The following is an 18915-nucleotide window of genomic DNA, read 5'->3' on the forward strand; positions in this document are numbered from 1 at the left end:
CCAAAAAAACAAGTTCAGACAAAAATGACAGAACAGCAACCTTGCCTTTGAAGTCTGCAAGGCCCAGTGCTGTGACCAGGTGGGCTTGAAGTTTATTCCACAGTTGAATTCATACTGGAAGAGAAGATAGATGATTGGATGATAAAATTGTTTATTCAAGGATATAAATTAGCAGGGGCCCAGTAGCCCATGGTCCCTAGATTTTGGGCTTGGCCCCTAAATTGTTGAAGAAAATGCACATATACCTAATGTTAAACATTTATTTTTGACTGTCTAGGTCCCTAAATAAAAGCAGCTAGTTAATAACCCTGTTTATGTAAAATGAAACTTTTTGAAATGGAAATAGTGCCATATATGATTTCATATTTGCCTATTATATATCCTGTCATACTCTTATAACATTACTTTTAATTGCTTGCCCAAGTCTCGTAATTTATTTTTTAAGTTACCTTAAAAGTCTTAAGCTACAGTAACTAAGTAAAATACAAAATAGAAGGTAGATATTACAGTTAATAGAGTAATTGTGGAGAAAACTTATAAAGTGTAAACAAAAGTTTAAACACGACAAATGAAGATTTATTCTATTTCTGCATGGTACCGATATATAATATCAAGAATCAGCAAACAAATCTTGAAAAATAAATTCTATAATTTTCAGTAGCGGAAACTTCAAACTTGTTATCGATATGAATGTCTACCAGTAAAACTTAAAACCTATATGAATAAATATTCATATTCACAATTTTAAGTTTATTTGTTGATACATTTTTTCCCAATTTTGTCAATTTATCGTGTAAAAAAATTCCCAATTTGACCAGTTGCCTTCTTCCCAAAAAACATACAAAAAGCCCTGATAAAGCATAATCGTTGTAATGAATCGATGGCCACACTTTTAGGCAAGTGTACAGCTGTCTCACAATGTTTGATGGTAGCAGTATAGGAGCGTGGAGGTATTGAAGCTGTGCGCTTTTTTGATAAGGGTCGTTAAATTCAAGTTCAAAGTTCATTCAGGCAGCATGTGTGTTGAGGGAGATAAAAAAATAATTGCTAAGGTATGTTTTATATTTGTGTGAAAGATAAGAAATGTTTATAAAAAAGTGTTTGACATGTCTAAGACTTGGAATCAATTTAAATGTGTTGAATAAAATATTAAATAATAAATTAGACTAATTTTGATACATGACATACAAAAAGTTGGGTTTTTTTTTTTTATATAAGCACGTCATTTTGAGGATTTAAGTTTAGAACTAGGAGAAAGTTCTCAAGGAGTTGTATTGTTTTGAGAGACTGTGATTTCAGGAGCATTGAAATAGGAATACATATGAGCCGCGCCATGAGAAAACCAACATAGTAGAGGGTTAGCTGTAGTTAATTTCTTGGTTAAACTTTATTTATTACTAATAAGTTTATGGATGCAATGGGAAAGATGGCCAGATATTGTGTACAGGAGTAATTTATTTCATTCAAAGTGATGGGGGTATAATATTATATTTTTTTCATGTTCTTGAAAAAAAATATAAAAAAATTTATGGAACATAGCAAGTTTAAGGGTAAGGGCTCATTTTTTTGTCATGGACGTAAAACATGTCTATTTCTTGTTAAAAACCTATCTAAAGTTATTAATTTCTCATATGATTCCAAAAAGATTGAATGGTGATTAACACATAGTAGAAAATATTACTAAATCCATTGTTTATGATTACCTCCCTTTATGACCCTAACATTTACTGTAAAAGCTAGTTCATTGTGAAATATTGTAAGTAGTTATTTTTTAATGATAAAATAATTATGCAAAACATCTATTTTGACATGAAGTTAAAAGCCCTATATGGAACTTTAAATGAGCCATGCCATGAGAAAACCAACATCCCCGCAGTCTGGTCAGGATCCATGCTGTTCGCTTTAAAAGTCTATTGCAATCAGAGAAATTGTAGGCAAACAGCATGGATTCTGATGCGCAGGCTGGTCTGGATCCATGCTGGTCGCAAATGCTCTATGTTGGTTTTCTCATGATGCGGCTCAAATATGAAAAATGGTCTTTCTGATAATTCATTTATGAGATATATAGCATGTTTGATTGTAATTTTTTCCCTGGAACATGATATTGTTGAAATATAATTTTGTAAATTGTTTAAAGTGTTTTTTTGTTTTTTTTTCAGAAAACTGAGGTAGACCAGTATGGTATACTATTTTTAATCTGGACGAGGCTGGAGTTTAGCTGATAATCATGATAATAAAATTACCATTCGGAGGTTAATAGAGAAAATAATTCAAGGTTAATAGTTACGGTAAAGATTTTAGAGGAAATAATTTGAAGTTAATAGTTATTATACTAATTTAGAGGAAATAATTTGTAAGCAAAATAGATGGAAGATAGTTAACTCTTTGCTATGTTGAATACAATTAGTTGGATTAAAATACATTTGGACAGCTGTTGTGCCAACTTCAGGAAATGCAGGGATTAATTATAACGTAACTCTGTTCAAGGACTTGAAATATATTAATTCTAGGAATAATGATCAAACTTTTCAAATTTACAACATGGCAGTATCTAACGGCTACCCATATCCAGGCTTTACAAATCCCTACGTACGTGGAAAGTTACCTTCAGTGAAAACCCAGCGCAATCGGAAAATGTGTGCAGGACGAATTTTCATCTTTCTTATCCTTGGAGTAATTCTGTTTGTCCTCGGGCTCGTGTCTATGGGCGTTTACCTGAATGTAAATGGATCAACAAGTTCCAGCCAGTATACAGAGATCATGCCTTTATACATCACCTCTGGAGCAGTAAGTATATTTAAAATGTTTTGACTGTAATTTTTTCTGTTTATATTTTTTCTTTTAGCTCACCTGAGCCAAAGGCTCATGGTGAGCTTTTGTAACCGCTCAATATCAGTGGTGTGTCCGTCAACATTTTCTAAAAAAAAGGGTAAAATCGTTCTCAGTTTTTAGGCAATTTTTTTTTTCTCTTGAAAATCATTATGTTGGTGCTATGAAAGTGACTAGGTGAACAAACTTAATGACGTATGAATTTTGCAAGATATTCTTTAAAAAAATGTCAAAATAAGTGCACTGAAGGAAGTAAAATAATTGAAACGCTTCGGAAATAATGGAGAAAACGTTCTTCTTGCAGTTCTACCTACATGTATATCTAACACAGGGTCATTTACTGTGAAATCATTAATATTTGTGGGGGACTAATTTTCGTTGATTTCGTGGTTGAGTCAATCCACGAAATTTCATCCCAATGAACAAGTAAAATTCTTATTCTCATTTTATGTTCAGAAGTTGAAATCCACGAATTCATATCCCTTTGAAATTACTGTTTTTACCAAAACCACGAAATTTCATGCCCACGAAATTAAATGATTTCACAGTATACATTCTTTGCGAAGTTTGGTGGAAATGAACATGTTGAAAAGTTTCACCCCAGCTATGGGCAAGTAGTAGCTTTAAAAGAATTGGTTAAAGCCACATGGACTCATCTCTAGATCTTTACAAAATGAGGAGGGTCTTGTCACTTGATTCCCACTGAGTTGAATGGCATTACTACAGGCCTTTTTTCATCATTTTGGGAATACAACCAGCACTGTATTTGGGAAAAAGTGCTCAGAATTTGTCTTCATTGGGAAAAACTGAAACATAATAATACATATTAAGACATTTTTGTGGGGATCAAATTTGCAAAATGTGAATTTTTTTGGCTTTGGGACTGCCTCCATTTTTGCACAGTCGGCTATATAGGGAAAAACCCTGACCTGTTACGACAGTTAATTGATATCTAAACCTTCCTGCTAATTTATCATATAAAATTCTAAATTTAAATGGAAAATACGGAAGTGAATGAATAAAAAGAAACATTATTTATATGTTGTCCAGAGGAAGTTAAAAAGCAATAATTATCATGATTATTCTGTATAAAATTCTATTTAACATCCTCGTTCTGAATTCTTTTCTTAATGGTCCTGAAGCATGCAGATAAAACAAAGTGAACACAAACAAAGGGACTTGTCTATACTGCAGTCATTTGTGTAAAGAGACTTCCTGAAATGGCTTTGAAACTGTTGAAATTAACCACTTGGCTTCACAAAAAAATGATCTTTTCTTGCCAAACAATCTGTGCATGGCTTTCTCACACACCCACTTGAAGACTAATTCAACAACTATTTTCCCACGCTCTCAAGTCAGAGAAATACTGCAAGTTCTTAAACATGAGGGGGTGGTTCAAAAGTATCCATATATTGAAGAACACCAATTTTACATTTTCCTGTCCATGTTTTGTAATATGTTCATTTGTAAAAGGCTTGTGTGGAAGGCTGTGTCAGCTCCATACTGTGAAATCATTCATATTCCCGGGGGGACTAATTTAGTGGATTTCATGGTTGAGTCAATCCACGAAATTTAATCCCAACCAACAAGTAAAATTCCCATTCATTAATCTTTCTATGTTCGAAATTTGAAATCCACGAATTCATATCACCATGAAATTGCCATTTTGACCAAAACCACGAAATTAAATGATTTTACAGTAATTAGGGTATTTCTTCTTTTACTGTGTAAGTGGATATATTCACGGGTCAGAAAGTTAAGCAAATTGCCATTTCCAGATATTTTGTGTGCAGAAATATTAGCAAATCACCAAAAAAGCTTGGTTTATATGTCTTTACTTGACCAGGGCACTAGACAACTCTTGGGGACAGGTACCCATACCCTTAGGAAGGGGAATTTTTGGTCATTTTAAGACAAAAAAGGGGAATATAAAATTATGTTACAACTTTTCACACTTTTTAATACTGTTTTTAATCATTTCTAACTAATGCAGCAATAACCTTCCTTGGAGGCACTATAATATAACTTGAAAGGGAGTTCATATCTAGTTGTGTCAAACAACCCGTTATCGGGAATTTTCTTCTGAGAAAGGGGGAAAAAACATATTATTCTATGAGGGGAATTGGGCCCATATTCGGCCACAAAAATGGTCAAACGAGTGCCCAGTTGACAATAATGAAATGTCTTTGTGACTATAGAAATTTACGCAGGCTGATATATTCGCGAATTTCTTTAGTTGTGAAATTGGACGACATTTCTGCAGGCTGATCTTAGTATGAACTGTCCGCTATTTAGTCAGGAGATTTCAGTGAACACCCCTTAATATGCGGTACTACTGCCCAAATTGAATGATGGATCGGTCCATTTTAGAAATTTATTAAGGTAAAGGTTAAACAAAATGGGCAAGTCAGACAATTGTTTTTTCCACCTCTGATCTTTTTATGTATTGCATGTTGGCCCTCATTGGCCTGGACTCAACCATTTAGGACTGCTCTATTACACAGGGCAGGTAAAAGCGAAATGTGGGCAGGCAAAAAAATCATACGCAGTTGACTGTTAGGTGAGTGAAATTTATGAATAGTTCCAAGAAATACTTCTTAGAAAATCATGTACTACTGTTTTTTGATGTTATCATGTGTTGCAATATCTCATCACAATGTTCATGTTACATTTTGGGCAACCAGAAATTGGGTTCGTGCAGTTAAAAATATAGTTGAAGTTCCCCTATGGGCAAGATTACCCGTGCTCTTCAGAGTTCAAAGTCGAGTCCTTTTGGCTCAGGAACTGTACAGATTATTCATACGTTAACCCTTACCCTGCTAAATTTCTGAAATGGACTGGTCCATCATTCAGTTTGGGCAGCATCACTTACTGTTTAAAGGGGTGTTCACAGAAAATTTACTGTCTGAGTAGTGATCGGTGCAGACCATGACGTTCAGGCTGATCTTGGTCTTAAAGGCAAAATCACTTGCCGCCAGCTGGCTAATGGTATAGGAGAGAACTCTGCTGACCAGCCCTCACACAGTAGTAGATTTATTTCAAGGCCAGATGTTGGTCTGCACTGGTCTTAAAGGCAAAATCACTTGCCACCAGCAGGCTAATGGTTTGTAGGAGAGAACTCTGTTGACCAGCCCTCACACGGTATTAGATTTATTTCAAGGCCAGATGTTGGTCTGCACTGGTCGCAAAGGCAAAGTCACTTGCCGTCAGGAGGCTGAGAACTCTATTGACCAGCCCTCGCACAGTACTAGATTTATTTCAAGGCCAGATGTATGTTGTTCTGTTGCCTTCAGACAGATAGAAAATTAAGTTTTAGATTTCCCACAAGGAACAGTTGCTTCATTTCTCAAGAAATTGTTTTAATTGCTGAAACTATCAAATCACACAGAGAAGACTTTTGATTGCTGACACAAGGCTTTTAAGTGATTTCTTCTCCAATTTTTTTGCTTTTTAAAAGGGCAGTGAAGGAAATTATATTGGAGAGGAAATTTTTTTCCTCCAAGGCTATCATTAAAAAATAAACAACAGTTGTTTGTCGTAACATGAACTACCCGTGAATATCACTGCAACCCAACTTTTATTTCCTGGCCGTTCAGATGAAATCATTTTCTTCTCTACTGGTATATGGTTATAATAATATGCCTACCTACAAAATGTACCTACCTACCCACACCCAAAAAAACAACAATCTTTTAATTATGGCCAAAGTTGAAAATTAAACATGCTGCTAGTGACCAGTTTGTTGCATTCCCCTTGGGTGCTGCACAGCTTTATGGGACCTTGTAAAAAGAAAAAAAAACAACATCAACAATGCAGCCCTGAAAACCTTAGCAGATTTTTTCTTTCCTTCTATAATTGGGGCCGTTAAACAGGCTCCAATGTCAACTCAGAATTTTTTTTCTAAATCATGCAATTTTCTCCAGAAATTGACTTTACATCAGGGTTTTATCCCTTTGCCCAAATACCGAGCTATTTTTTCCCCAAATCACAGGCCTGGGCCTCTTTGACAAAGTGAATACTTTTGTGTTGATCGACTGAAAATATTACATTCTGTCCTCATAATATGAGTCGTGCCATGAGAAAACCAACATAGTGGGTTTGCGACCAGCATGGATCCAGACCAGCCTAAAGTTCCCATTCATTTTTTTAGCTCGACTATTTAAAGAATAGGGGAGCTATCCTACTCGCCCCGGCGTCGGCGTTAGAGTGAACGTCACACAAATGTTAAAGTTTGCGTACCACCCCAAATATTTTCAATGTCCATTGAGATATTGCTTTCATATTTTGCATACATGTACTTGTTTACCATCATGACCCCAGTCTGTAAACAGGAGCAGGCAACTCTATCAAGCATTTTGACTGAATTATGGCCCCTTTTCGACTTAGAATATTGTAATGTTAAAGTTTTACTCATAGCTTATATTATTTTTGGTAATCACCACTTTAAACAGTTAATGGTACTTGTGATACTATCATGAAACTATACAAATTACCTGACATTTAAATGATAGTAAGTTGACAAAAGCAAAGTGGCTTTTAAATTACCATAATGCAACAGAAAATTTAATATAAAATTTTGGGAATTTTTTTTTCTTAGTTTTAGCACTTAATCATCTACAATTTTTTTTGCAATATTATTCTCTTTATTTATTTTTCAGGATCCATACTGTTCGCTAACGGTTTCTCTAATTGCAATAGGCTTTGAAAGTGAACAAAATGGATTCTGACCAGACTGCGTGGATATGCAGGTTTGTCTGGATCCATGCTGGTTGCAAAGCCATTATGTTAGTTTTCTCATGGCACAGCTCATATATGAATTCATGGATTTCAACTTTTGAACAAAAAAAAAAATGAATGGGAACTTTACTTGTTCACTGGGATTAAATTTCGTGGATTGTCTCAACCGCAAAAAATCCACAAAATTTAGTTCCCCACGAATATTAATGCTTTCACAGAAAGTTGGGCAAGTTTTACAGTAATTATGTCTCCCACCACACAGTGGTGTGGGAGGCATATTGATTTACTCCAGTCTGTGTGTGTCTGTCTGTGTGTGTGTCTGTCACAAAGCTTGTCCGCACTCTTAAGTTGAACATTTCTCATCCAATTTTCACCAAACTTGAACAAAATGTGTTTGACCATAAGAGCTCGGCCAAGTTCGATAACTAGCCAAATCGGTCGAGGCGTCTTGGAGTTATGGCCCTTGAGTTACCAAAAATTGGCAGTTTTACTCTTGTCCGCACTCGAAGTCGAACATTTCTCATCCGATCTTACCCAAACTTGAACAAAATGTGTTTGACCATGAGACCTCGGCCAAGTTCGATAACTAGCCAAATCAGTCCAGGCATTTTGGAGTTACGGCCCTTGAATTACCGAAAAATCTGCCTTTTTACACTTGTCCACTTTCTTAATCCAACATTTCTCATCCGATCTTCACTAAACTTGAACAAAATGCATTTGGCCATAAGACCTTAGCCAAGTTCGATAACTAGCCAAATCCGCCCAAGCACTTTTGATTTATGGCCCTTGAATTACTGATTGGATCCACTCATCCGTCTACCATATAAATGGATCCACTCGTCTAAACCGTCTAAAGAAACTAGACATTTTACATAGGGGCAGTTGTGGGAGACATGCGCTTTTCTCAAAAGCATCTCTAGTTTTGATTTTGTCACCCCTGTCTGGTAACAGAAATACAATACCAGAGATATCTCAGGTGTTTTTTTTCGGTTGTTTTTAGTCCCCTACTGGTTGAAAACCAGTTTCGGGGACTATAGGAATGCGCTTTTCCGTCATTCCGTCCGTCCGCAATTTCGTGTCCGGTCCATAACTCTTTTATCCATGAAGGGATTTTATTATTACTTGGCACAAATGTTCCCCATGATGAGACGACGTGTCATATGCAAAACCTGGACCCCTAGCTTAAAGGTCAAGGTCACAATTGGAGATCAAAGGTCAACAGGGCTTTTTTCCTGTCTGGTCCATAACTCTCCCATCCATGAAGGGATTTTAATATCACTTGGCACAATTGTACCTCATAATAAGACGATGTGTCATGCACAACTTTCAGACCCCTAGCTCAAAGGTCAAGGTCACACTTAGTAGTCAAATGTTAACATGGCATGAACAGGGTCTGTTTCGTGTCCGGTCCATAACTCTTTCATCCATGAAGGGATTTTAATATTACTTGACACAAATGTTCCCCATGATGTGACGACGTGTCATGCGCAAACCTGCACCCCTAACTCAGAGGTCAAGGTCACAATTGGAGGTCAAAGGTCAACAGGGTTTTTTTCCTGTCCGGTCCATAACTCTCCCATCCATGAAGGGATTTTAATATCAATTGACAAAATTTTATGTCATAATAAGACGATTTGTCATGCACAACTTTCAGACCCCTAGCTCACAGGTCAAGGTCACACTTAGTAGTCAAATGTTAACATGGCATGAACAGGGTCTGTTTCATGCCCGGTCCATAACTCTGTCATTCATTAAGGGATTTCAATATTACTTGGCACAGATGTTCTCCATGATGAGACAACGTGTCGTGCGCAAATTCCGGAGCCCTTGTCAAAGGTCAAGGTCATACTTAGAGGTCAAAGGTCTAATTCAAGAAGGACTTTGTCTGGAGCATTTCTTCTTTATGCATGGAGGGATTTTAATGTAACTTGGCACAAATGTTCACCACCATAAGACAAATTGTCTTGCGCCAGAACCAGGTCGCTAGGTCTAAGGTCAAGGTCATACTTAGAGGTCAGAATGACTTTGTTCAGAGCATTTCTTCTTTATGCATGGAGAGATTTTGATGTAACTTGGCATAAATGTTCACCACCATGAGGCACACTTTTTTAGAATTACGTCCCTTTGTTGTTACTATAAATAGATTACATTGTAACTTTTTTATTACTGGCCGTAGGGAAAAATCGAGACCGCTTTTCTGTGGTACAACATGCATGTTACATCCAGTATTTAGGTGTATTTTGATCTATCTCTACCTGGTAAAGATTTTCTTGTGGACTTACATTTTATAGATTTTTTTTTTTTTTTTTTTTTGTAGGATTAATTTCACTTTGTTGTTACTATAAATAACTTTTATGATAACTTTTTGTATAATCGGCCAAAAAAATTCCAAATGAAAACAACTGTACGTTTTTATATATGCAAATTTTAATCCAAGTGCTTTGTTATATTATATTGTATATATAGTACAATATTGTTTATACATCATTGACAAATATCAGTTCATTATGTTATACTGCAGTAGAGAAAATTAGGTGCCTTCCAGTAGGGGACTTTGTATTGCATGGCAGTACTTCATTCACTTGTTATAGCTGTTATTCGGCTATATTCCCAATGCCAAAAAGTATGTATTTTTCCCAAAAAGAGTGCAAAAATTCCCAATCTAGCTACGTTCTGAAAAAAAAAATCATCAAAATTGTACAAACATTGACCAAATTATGGACAATTTTGTAATGGAAGTATGTTAAAGAGGTTCTACAATGTGAAACGAGTGTATGAGAAAATGCTTAAACACATCCTTACTATATCCTATGGGACAAAATATTTCCTAGTTCGGAACATTTACCCATCAAAATTCCCAATTTTTGGGCTATAGGCTGTTTCCAAAACAGCAAGAAAAAACTGTATCTAAATTCAATTCTGGCCTATTAAACGCATTATTTAGAACTATCAAATTCTGAGACGGGATAGATTGATTTTCAAGAGCTTTTTAGTGTTAGTGCATTCAAAGAGGGTTATAAAGTTGCTTCCAAAATTCTGTGAGAAAAACTCAGAAAGTGGTTTCTCAGAATCAGTTTTTTTGGTAATTGATGGAAATCTAACACCGAAGGTTTATATGCTTAGAAAGTTTTTGAGGTATGAATCATGAAACTTCTGATATAGTGGCAGAAATGAGATAAGCTAATATTTACTTGAGCATGGGGAATGGAATAATAAATTGTTTGTTTAATTTAATAATATAAAGATATTGTGTTTCACTTGTTTTTGTATTTGTTTTTTTTTCGCTGTTTTTATTTTTGTTTTATCAGGTTTTAAATGTTAAATGTTGAAGATAAAGTTACTGCATTTCAGTTTTGCCATGAAATGTTATGTCTTAAGTGGTCTAGATAAAATTAATTAGATTTATAAAATGAATATGATTAATGTATTTCCATTCATGGGCTATTAAACTGAATTCATTGTTTAAGTTTCAGTTTTATTCAATTAACCCTTGTCCTGCTAAATTTCTATATTGAACTTGTCCATTTTTCAATTTGGACAGTACCATTAACTGTTGAAAAGAATACTAATTAACCAAAAAGTTACCGACTGCGTGGCGAACAGTGCAGATCATGGTCAGACTGCACAGATGTATGATCTACACTGGCCGCAAAAGCAGAATGATAAGGGTTAAATTATACAAGTTTCTAACACCGAAGCAAATAATTAAGTTTCTTTCCCCCGTCTTTTTCAAAATTACCTGCAAACATACAAATCAAAACATAAATTAAATGTGTTTACAAGTCATACCTCTTTAAACTTAAATTTTTATGGTGTATGATACATAAAAGAAAAAAAAAATTCTAGGGTTAGGGTTAGGTGTTTTTCTCCGTAATCTTGTCATTACAATGTGAAAGGCCCTGTCCCTAGCTATTCCCCCAAAACTGAAGAAAAAAAAACTACTGGGTGTACAATCATGTATTTTGTTTGTGTCAAGGTATTTAATCTTAAATTGTCGATCCTGTCACCCATTTAAACGCACCAACAAAAGACGGACAAAAGGCACAATTATCTTATGGCTGCATACTGATGTTAACTTCCGACAGTTGAAAAAATGCGACAGTATTTGATTTCAAGATTTTGAAGATGCTTGCTTAATTTTGTATTAAAGCTGTTTTAAGATTGTAAGGTTGAATAAAGCTATTATATATCTTAAATGACTGTTGATGAAACAATAGTTTTATCTAAAGTTATTAATCGTTTTATTTTATTTTTTCGACAATAAGTTTGTCTTACATTAAATGATATAATGATTTTAAGATATTTTGATATCTTACTGTGGCTTAATTAATCTGGCGGTAGCAATGTTTACATTAAAGGCTCGTTATGAATTTGTTGATAATGTAGCTGCATTTTTTGACATTTTTGTTAGGAACATTTAATACATGGAGTTTTTGATAAATCTTTCTTTCAATAGTTATTTTCTCAAATATTTGTCATGTTTGTCAGAGGTTTGAATATTCAGTTCAATGAATAGGGAGTATAATTCAATCTTTTGTTTTTAATTACCTCCCTTTATTGTGCTGTAGATAATGTGCGATATTGGAGGTGGTATAAATTTATCACGATACTATACAAATTACCTGACATTTAAATGATTTTAAGTTGACAAAAACAAAGTGGCTTTTGAATTACCATAATGCAACAGAAAATTTAATATAAAATTTTGGGAAGTTTTTTTTTTTACTTGGTTTTAGTACTTAAATCATCTACAATTTTTTTTTGCAATAATTCTCTTTTTATTTATTTTCGCTCTGTGCCTTGTTATACTTAAAAGTTGTTATGATGATGTACATTTTTGTATTTATCTTTTGAAGCATTTTGGGCAATTACTTTTATCATGTAAATAACACAAAATATTTCTGCCTTTGTCAAATGCACCTGCTGTTGGCTTGGTCATGTGATCAGTAATTTTAAAGGTGCGTTACCTGTGTTTAACCCTTACCTTGCTAAATTTCTATAATGAACTTGTCCATCTTTCAGTTAGGACAGTACCATTTAATTTAACTGTTAAAAGGGGTGCTTACCGAAAAAGATACTGACTGAATGGCGAACAGTGCAGATCTTGATCAGACTGCATGGACATGCAGGCTGATCATTATCTACACTGGTCACAAAGGCAGAATCAGTCATGTCCAGCATGGTTAACACTAAAAATGAAATTGCTAAATAAAGTCAACAGAAAAATGACCTAGATATTGACTGAATGGTCAGCAGTGCAGATCTTGATCAGACTGCATGGATGTCCAGACTTATCATGATCTACACTGGTCGTAAAGGTAGAATTAGTCGTTTCCAGCATTATATTTTAAAACACAACATATTTGATATAACTTGTGACTTTGTTGATCTACCCCAGTGTACTTGAATCAGTTACAATTTTGATTAAACAATATATTCCCTAAGGCGCAAAAAAATGTTTGTTTCCGGTATCCCAACCTACCGTAAATTTCTGGCCCGATCCTAAATGTTTTCTGGACTTGGAGAATATTTTTTTTCAAATTTTTAACAAAAACTTGCAAAACTGCACAATTTATGCTTTAAACATGCTCAGTGATGTTAGAAATCAACTTACTAATGCTCTAAAGGCATAACCCCCTTATATGTATTCATTTTTTTGACACAAAAATAATTTCGGAAAAGTCTCACTTAATAAAAAAAAACCCAAAACATTTTCCGACCTACCTACCTTAATTTTTAGCTCACCTGTCACATAGTGACAAGGTGAGCTTTTGTGATCACCCTTCGTCCGTCGTGTGTCCGTGCGTCCGTCCGTCAACAATTTCTTGTCTGCACGATAGTGGTTTCATTTATGATTTTATTTTAACTAAACTTGCACACAACTTGTATCACCATAAGATCTCGGTTCCTTTCTTGAACTGGCCAGATCCCATTATGGGTTCCAGAGTTATGGCCCCTGAAAGGGCCAAAATCAGCTATTTTGACCTTGTTTGCACAATAGCAGCTTTATTTATGATTTGATTTTTACCAAACTGGCACACAACTTGTATCACCATAAGATCTTGGTTCCTTTCTTGAACTGGCCAGATCCCGCTATGGGTTCCAGAGTTATGGCCCCTGAAAGGGCCTGAATTAGCTATTTTGACTTTGTCTGCACAATAGCAGCTTCATTTTTTATGATTTGATTTTAACCAAACTTGCACACAACTTGTATCACTATAAGATCTTGGTTCCTTTCTTGAACTGGCTAGATTCCGTTTTGGGTTCCAGAGTTATGGCCCCTGAAAGGGCCAGCATTAGCTATTTTGACTTTGTCTGCACAATAGCAGCTTCATTTATGATTTGATTTTAACCAAACTTGCACACAACTTGTATCACTATAAGATCTTGGTTCCTTTTTTGAACTGGCTAGATTCCGTTTTGGGTTCCAGAGTTATGGCCCCTGAAAGGGCCAGAATTAGCTATTTTGACCTTGTCTGCACAATAGCAGCTTCATTTATGATTTGAATTTAATCAAACTTGAACAAAACTTGTGTTGCCATAAGATCTCAGTTCCTTTGTTGAACCGGCCAGATCCCATAATGGGTTCCAGAGTTATGGCCCCTGAAAGGGCCAAAATTAGCTATTTTGACCTTGTCTGCACAATAGCAACTTCATTTATGATTTGATTTTAACCAAACTTACACACAACTTGTATCACCACAAGATCTTGGTTCCTTTCTTGAACTGGCCAGATTCCATCATGGGTTCCAGAGTTATGGCCCCTTGAAGGTCCAAAATTGGCTATTTTGGCTTTTGCAGCCATATAGAGACTTCATTTATGGTTTTATTTGATACAAACTTCCAAAATATCTTCAACAACAATAAATCTTGGATTCCATGACAAATCAGATCCAATCGTAGGTTCCAGAGTTATTTTATATCTGATTACCTCCCCTGATTGTAGTCAAAATGGATTTATATCAGTAAGTTCTTATAGGACTTATTTGAAATTTCATTATTATCATTAGTTGGACTGAGTCAATCAGGGTAGATAACTGTGGACTGATTTTATGTCAAATTACCTCCCTTTATTTCAAATTAAAATGGGTATATCTCCGTAACTAATGAAGATACTGATCTGAAATTTCATTTATGTCAACAGATTTATTTGGCAGATCCTTCTTTTGTTCACTTACAATAATTTTCTTTTTAATTACTTCCCTTTTACGTTAATATAAATAGCTTATTTTTAGTAACTTTTTTATTATTGGCCGTAGGGAAAAACCGAGACCACTTTTCTGTGGTACAACATGGATGGTACCTCCAATTTTTAGGTGTATTTTGACATATCTGTACCTTGTAAGAATTTTTCTTTTCTTTTTGGTTAAATTTCTTTCCTTTGTTGTTCCTGTCCTTTGGACTTAGATATTTTTTCTGAGGACCTTCTTGTCCTCAAGTGCAGTGATAACAGGTGAGCGATATAGGACCATCATGGCCCTCTTGTTTTTAGCATGTTACCAGAAACAAAGAATTTTTTTAGGGCTAATTAATGCTCACCATGTTAAACACCAGAAAAAATGTGCAGAGGTAATTAAAGTGTTTTTCACAAAATATGGTTTTTGTTTTCATAGACCTGTTACCTTTTGGCCACGATTAAGCCAAATGGATAGCACTTGCACTATACGACTTGAGGTGACCAGAACAAAAAAAAAACTGAACACATTTTGGTTGCACACCTTTATACAGAAGTCAGACTTATCCAAAATTATTTTATGGGAGAAGATGAAATTTTATCTCATCTGGCAACAGGTTTTTTATTAGCCACGCTTCAGTTCCCATCCAAAATGTTTGACTATTTGATACTCTATACTTCTTACAAAAAAAATGTGGCAAAGTAGAATTCATCAGTTGGAAGTAGTACCACTTATGATCGAAGTATGTAACAAATCATAACACACATCCAAGGTAGCACAACACTGGAAACTGCTTTAAAGTTGACGGTTAGCCCCATATCTTTAATCCTTATCCTGCTAAATTTCTATAATGAACTTGTCCATCTTTCAATTTGGATGGTACCATTAACTGTTAAAAGGGGAGCTTACCAAAAGATTCTGACTGAATAGCGAACGGTGCAGATCATGATCAGACTGCATGGATGTGCAGGCTGATCATGATCTGTACTGGTTGCAAAGGCATAATCAGTCGTGACCAGCATTATGAGTTAAGGAAACAATTCAAACAACACCAAATCAAAGTAAGTAAGGATTGTTGTTTGAATTTTGTTTTTTTACATGACAAGTGAACAGAATATTTTATAAAACATGTTGCTACTCAGCCTGTTGTTAATTTTGCTTTAAAATGTCATTAATTCATTGTTACTCGGGCAGCCTTCGTTATACTGGGGATTGTAAGCCAGGGCCCTAGGGCCCAGTAGGAGGGTAAAAATACTAAAATTGTGTCATAACAACTAAAATAGGAGAAAAAACATGTTGTATTATTGAAAAAGTTTTTGATAGAAATGTGTTTATGGTATTGTTTGAATATATACTAACAGTTTGAGTTGGAAAAGGCATATTTCTAACTTTTTCTTTAGGTGTGTGGGGGTTGGGGTGGAGGAGTATTGTCCAAAACAGTGAGGAAAAATACATACCTTTTGGAGAGGGGAAAGATACTTCCAAATTTAGCAGCTTATTTTTGTAATGAAGAATAATGCATACACTGTAAGTTTTCTATTCGCGTGCTTGACACGCTCAGTTCATGTGCCATTTTACTCTATATGGTAATGTCGTAAACGACATTGATAAAATTCACATTAAACTTTAACAGAGATATTATGTATGATCTGTCATGCATAGAAGCTACCAAGATGAAAAGTAATTATATATTTACCTTTGCGTTTAAAAGAAAAATACTTAAAAAAGAGTCGTATAACATGTATTTATGTCCCTTACAGTGTCTTGTTTTGACGTATAATGCTGTCTGTAATTTCAAAGAGTCTGTAATGTTTATGCTTATTAGCCATTTATACCAATATTAAACAAAGATATTTCATTAATTCATGTCATTTGAATAAGTTATCTTATTTTATTAATTTTCATACCATTGAGTGAGAGGTTTGTAGAAAAAAGGTTTATTTCATACAGTCAAATCTGTATTAACCCAAGGTTATCATGCTGGATACGACTGATTCTGCCTTTGTGACCAGTGCAGCATATTATGACCTGCACTGTTCGCCATTCAGTCAGTGTCTTTTTGGTATGCATCCCTTTTAACAGTTAATGGTACTGTCCAGATTGACAGATGGACAAGTTCATTATAGAAATTAAGCAGGGTATTAGGGTTAAGATAGAGGACCAGTTATGATGCTTGGCAATTTCCTTGCAAATATAATGTAATCTCTAAATCCTTCTTCGGCCATTAAAGTAGCTCAGACAAATGCTCCACTTTCTGTACCAGCTGAGAAATGCTTAAGTTGCATTGTGGGGGGCACATTACCAATTAGTGGTACGAAAGTACTGATTGATGTACAGTACCTTGCGCCATCAGCCTTGGGAACAACATAGATTCAGGGCCTCCCTTGGGTCTTGTAAAGTTGTAGCCACTTTTTGAAAGAAAGTTCCAGATTGAATCTGAATTGCTGAAACTTGGCTACATTTTTAATAAAATTATTTAGTAGTCACTTTCAAAGATCTATACTAAGCCAATTCTTTGAAGTTGTAGCATTTGGCTACATTGGCGGCATAGCAGAGGCGACCCAGAGATTAAGGAATGGGTACATTCATCTGGCAGCTAATAAAACCCCTGCTAAATTATTGGAACTGAAAGATTTGTTCCTTTATATTTTGTTGACTGTTTCTCTTTGTGTGGTGGCTGATTTCTGCCAACATTACCTTTTCCTTTTGTCATCTTTTTTTTGCCTGCAAAGAATATGACGTTTTGTTGTCATTTCATCTTTTTGTTCTGTTGTTGTTTTGCATGAAAAGATGACTATTATCAAGCCATTATTATAAAAGACAATTTTGGCAGAAATCAACTACCAGACTTTGTTTAAGTATTAAAGATATTTGTATTGGTATTATTGAGAAGGAATGAATAAATTTTTTGTATGTTTTATTTAAGGTGATACTGGCTGGGATGTGTGTGTGTGTCTTATTCTGGAAAAGATTGAAAGCATTGGTAAGTTTTGAACTCCATATCGTCTTATTTGTGTATTTGTGTTACCTCAACATTCATTGAATTGGTAGAATTACTGCACTTGCACATTTTTCAGCATTTGCAGCCCAAAATTATTAACCTTTTTCAACTGAGTAATTTTCGGTTGAGTTTGTATGTGTAAGCTGATATCTCAGTGCCAACTTGTTGGAATGTATTAAAACATCACATACATGTCGGCTGTGATGAGCCGACTTGCAGTGCATTAGATAACATACAAATTTTATAGAATTATATTGCTTTTTATGCCTTCGTTTGTTCTTCACAACCTTAACTTTTTGCATGAAGGCACTTTACTTGTGAACCACTACACCCAGGACCTTCAAACTTCACATGCTGATAGTACTTATTGACTACACGACCCCTACTGACTTAGGGATCACCAGGTCAAGGTCACAGGTGCCAATGTTAACTTCTTGCGTGAAGGTTCTTTACTCACAGGACCCAGGACCTTCAAACTTCACAAGCTGATTGTACTTATTGACTACACGACCCCTACTGACTTCGGGGTCACCATGTCAAAGGTCAAGGTCACAGGTGCCAATGTTAACTTTTTGCCTGAAGGCACTTTACTCCTGAACCACTGCACCCAGGATCTTCAAACTTCACGTGCTGATAGTACTTATTGACTGCACGACCCCTACTGACTTCGGGGTCACCATGTCAAAGGTCAAGGTCACAGGTGCCAATGTTAACTTTTTGCCTGAAGGCACTTTACTCCTGAACCACTGCACCCAGGATCTTCAAACTTCACGTGCTGATAGTACTTATTAACTGCACAACCCCTACTGACTTTGGGGTCACCAGGTCAAAGGTCAAGGTCACAGGGGCCAATGTTAACTTTTTGCATGAAGGCGCTTTACTCGCAAACCACTGCACCCAGGACCTTCAGACTTCACATGCTAATAGCACTTATTGAGTACATGACCCCTATTGACTTTTGGGGAACCAGGTCAAGGTCACCAGGTCAGAGGTCAAGGCGCTGTGGGGCATTTGTCACCATTAGTGACAGCTCTTGTTTGAATTATTTATTAGTCCAGTTAACTTTTCTTCAGTGTCAGAAAAAGTGAGTGGAAAACAGAGTAAATGTAATTTAATGGTTACAGCTGAAGTCAGGAGTAACTGAAATGTAATGGTTACAGTTGAAGCCAGGAG

At 35.5% G+C, this 18915-nt stretch overlaps 1 protein-coding gene across 1 annotated transcript in view; it reads left to right on the forward strand.

Moving 5' to 3' along the window:
- The first annotated feature begins 1133 nt into the window (after nt 1–1133).
- LOC123541702 (uncharacterized) overlaps nt 1134–18915 on the forward strand; it is a 32196-nt gene continuing 14414 nt past the window's right edge. The window contains exons 1-3 of the mRNA XM_053531315.1: nt 1134–1357; nt 2160–2787; nt 17668–17724. Of these exons, the coding sequence (XP_053387290.1) occupies nt 2542–2787; nt 17668–17724 (303 nt within the window). The 5' untranslated portion in view covers nt 1134–1357; nt 2160–2541. The remainder of the gene's footprint in view (nt 1358–2159; nt 2788–17667; nt 17725–18915) is intronic.

This window comes from Mercenaria mercenaria, chromosome 19 (genome assembly GCF_021730395.1).
Source record: "Mercenaria mercenaria strain notata chromosome 19, MADL_Memer_1, whole genome shotgun sequence".
In the NCBI taxonomy this organism is placed as follows: Eukaryota; Metazoa; Mollusca; class Bivalvia; order Venerida; family Veneridae; genus Mercenaria; species Mercenaria mercenaria.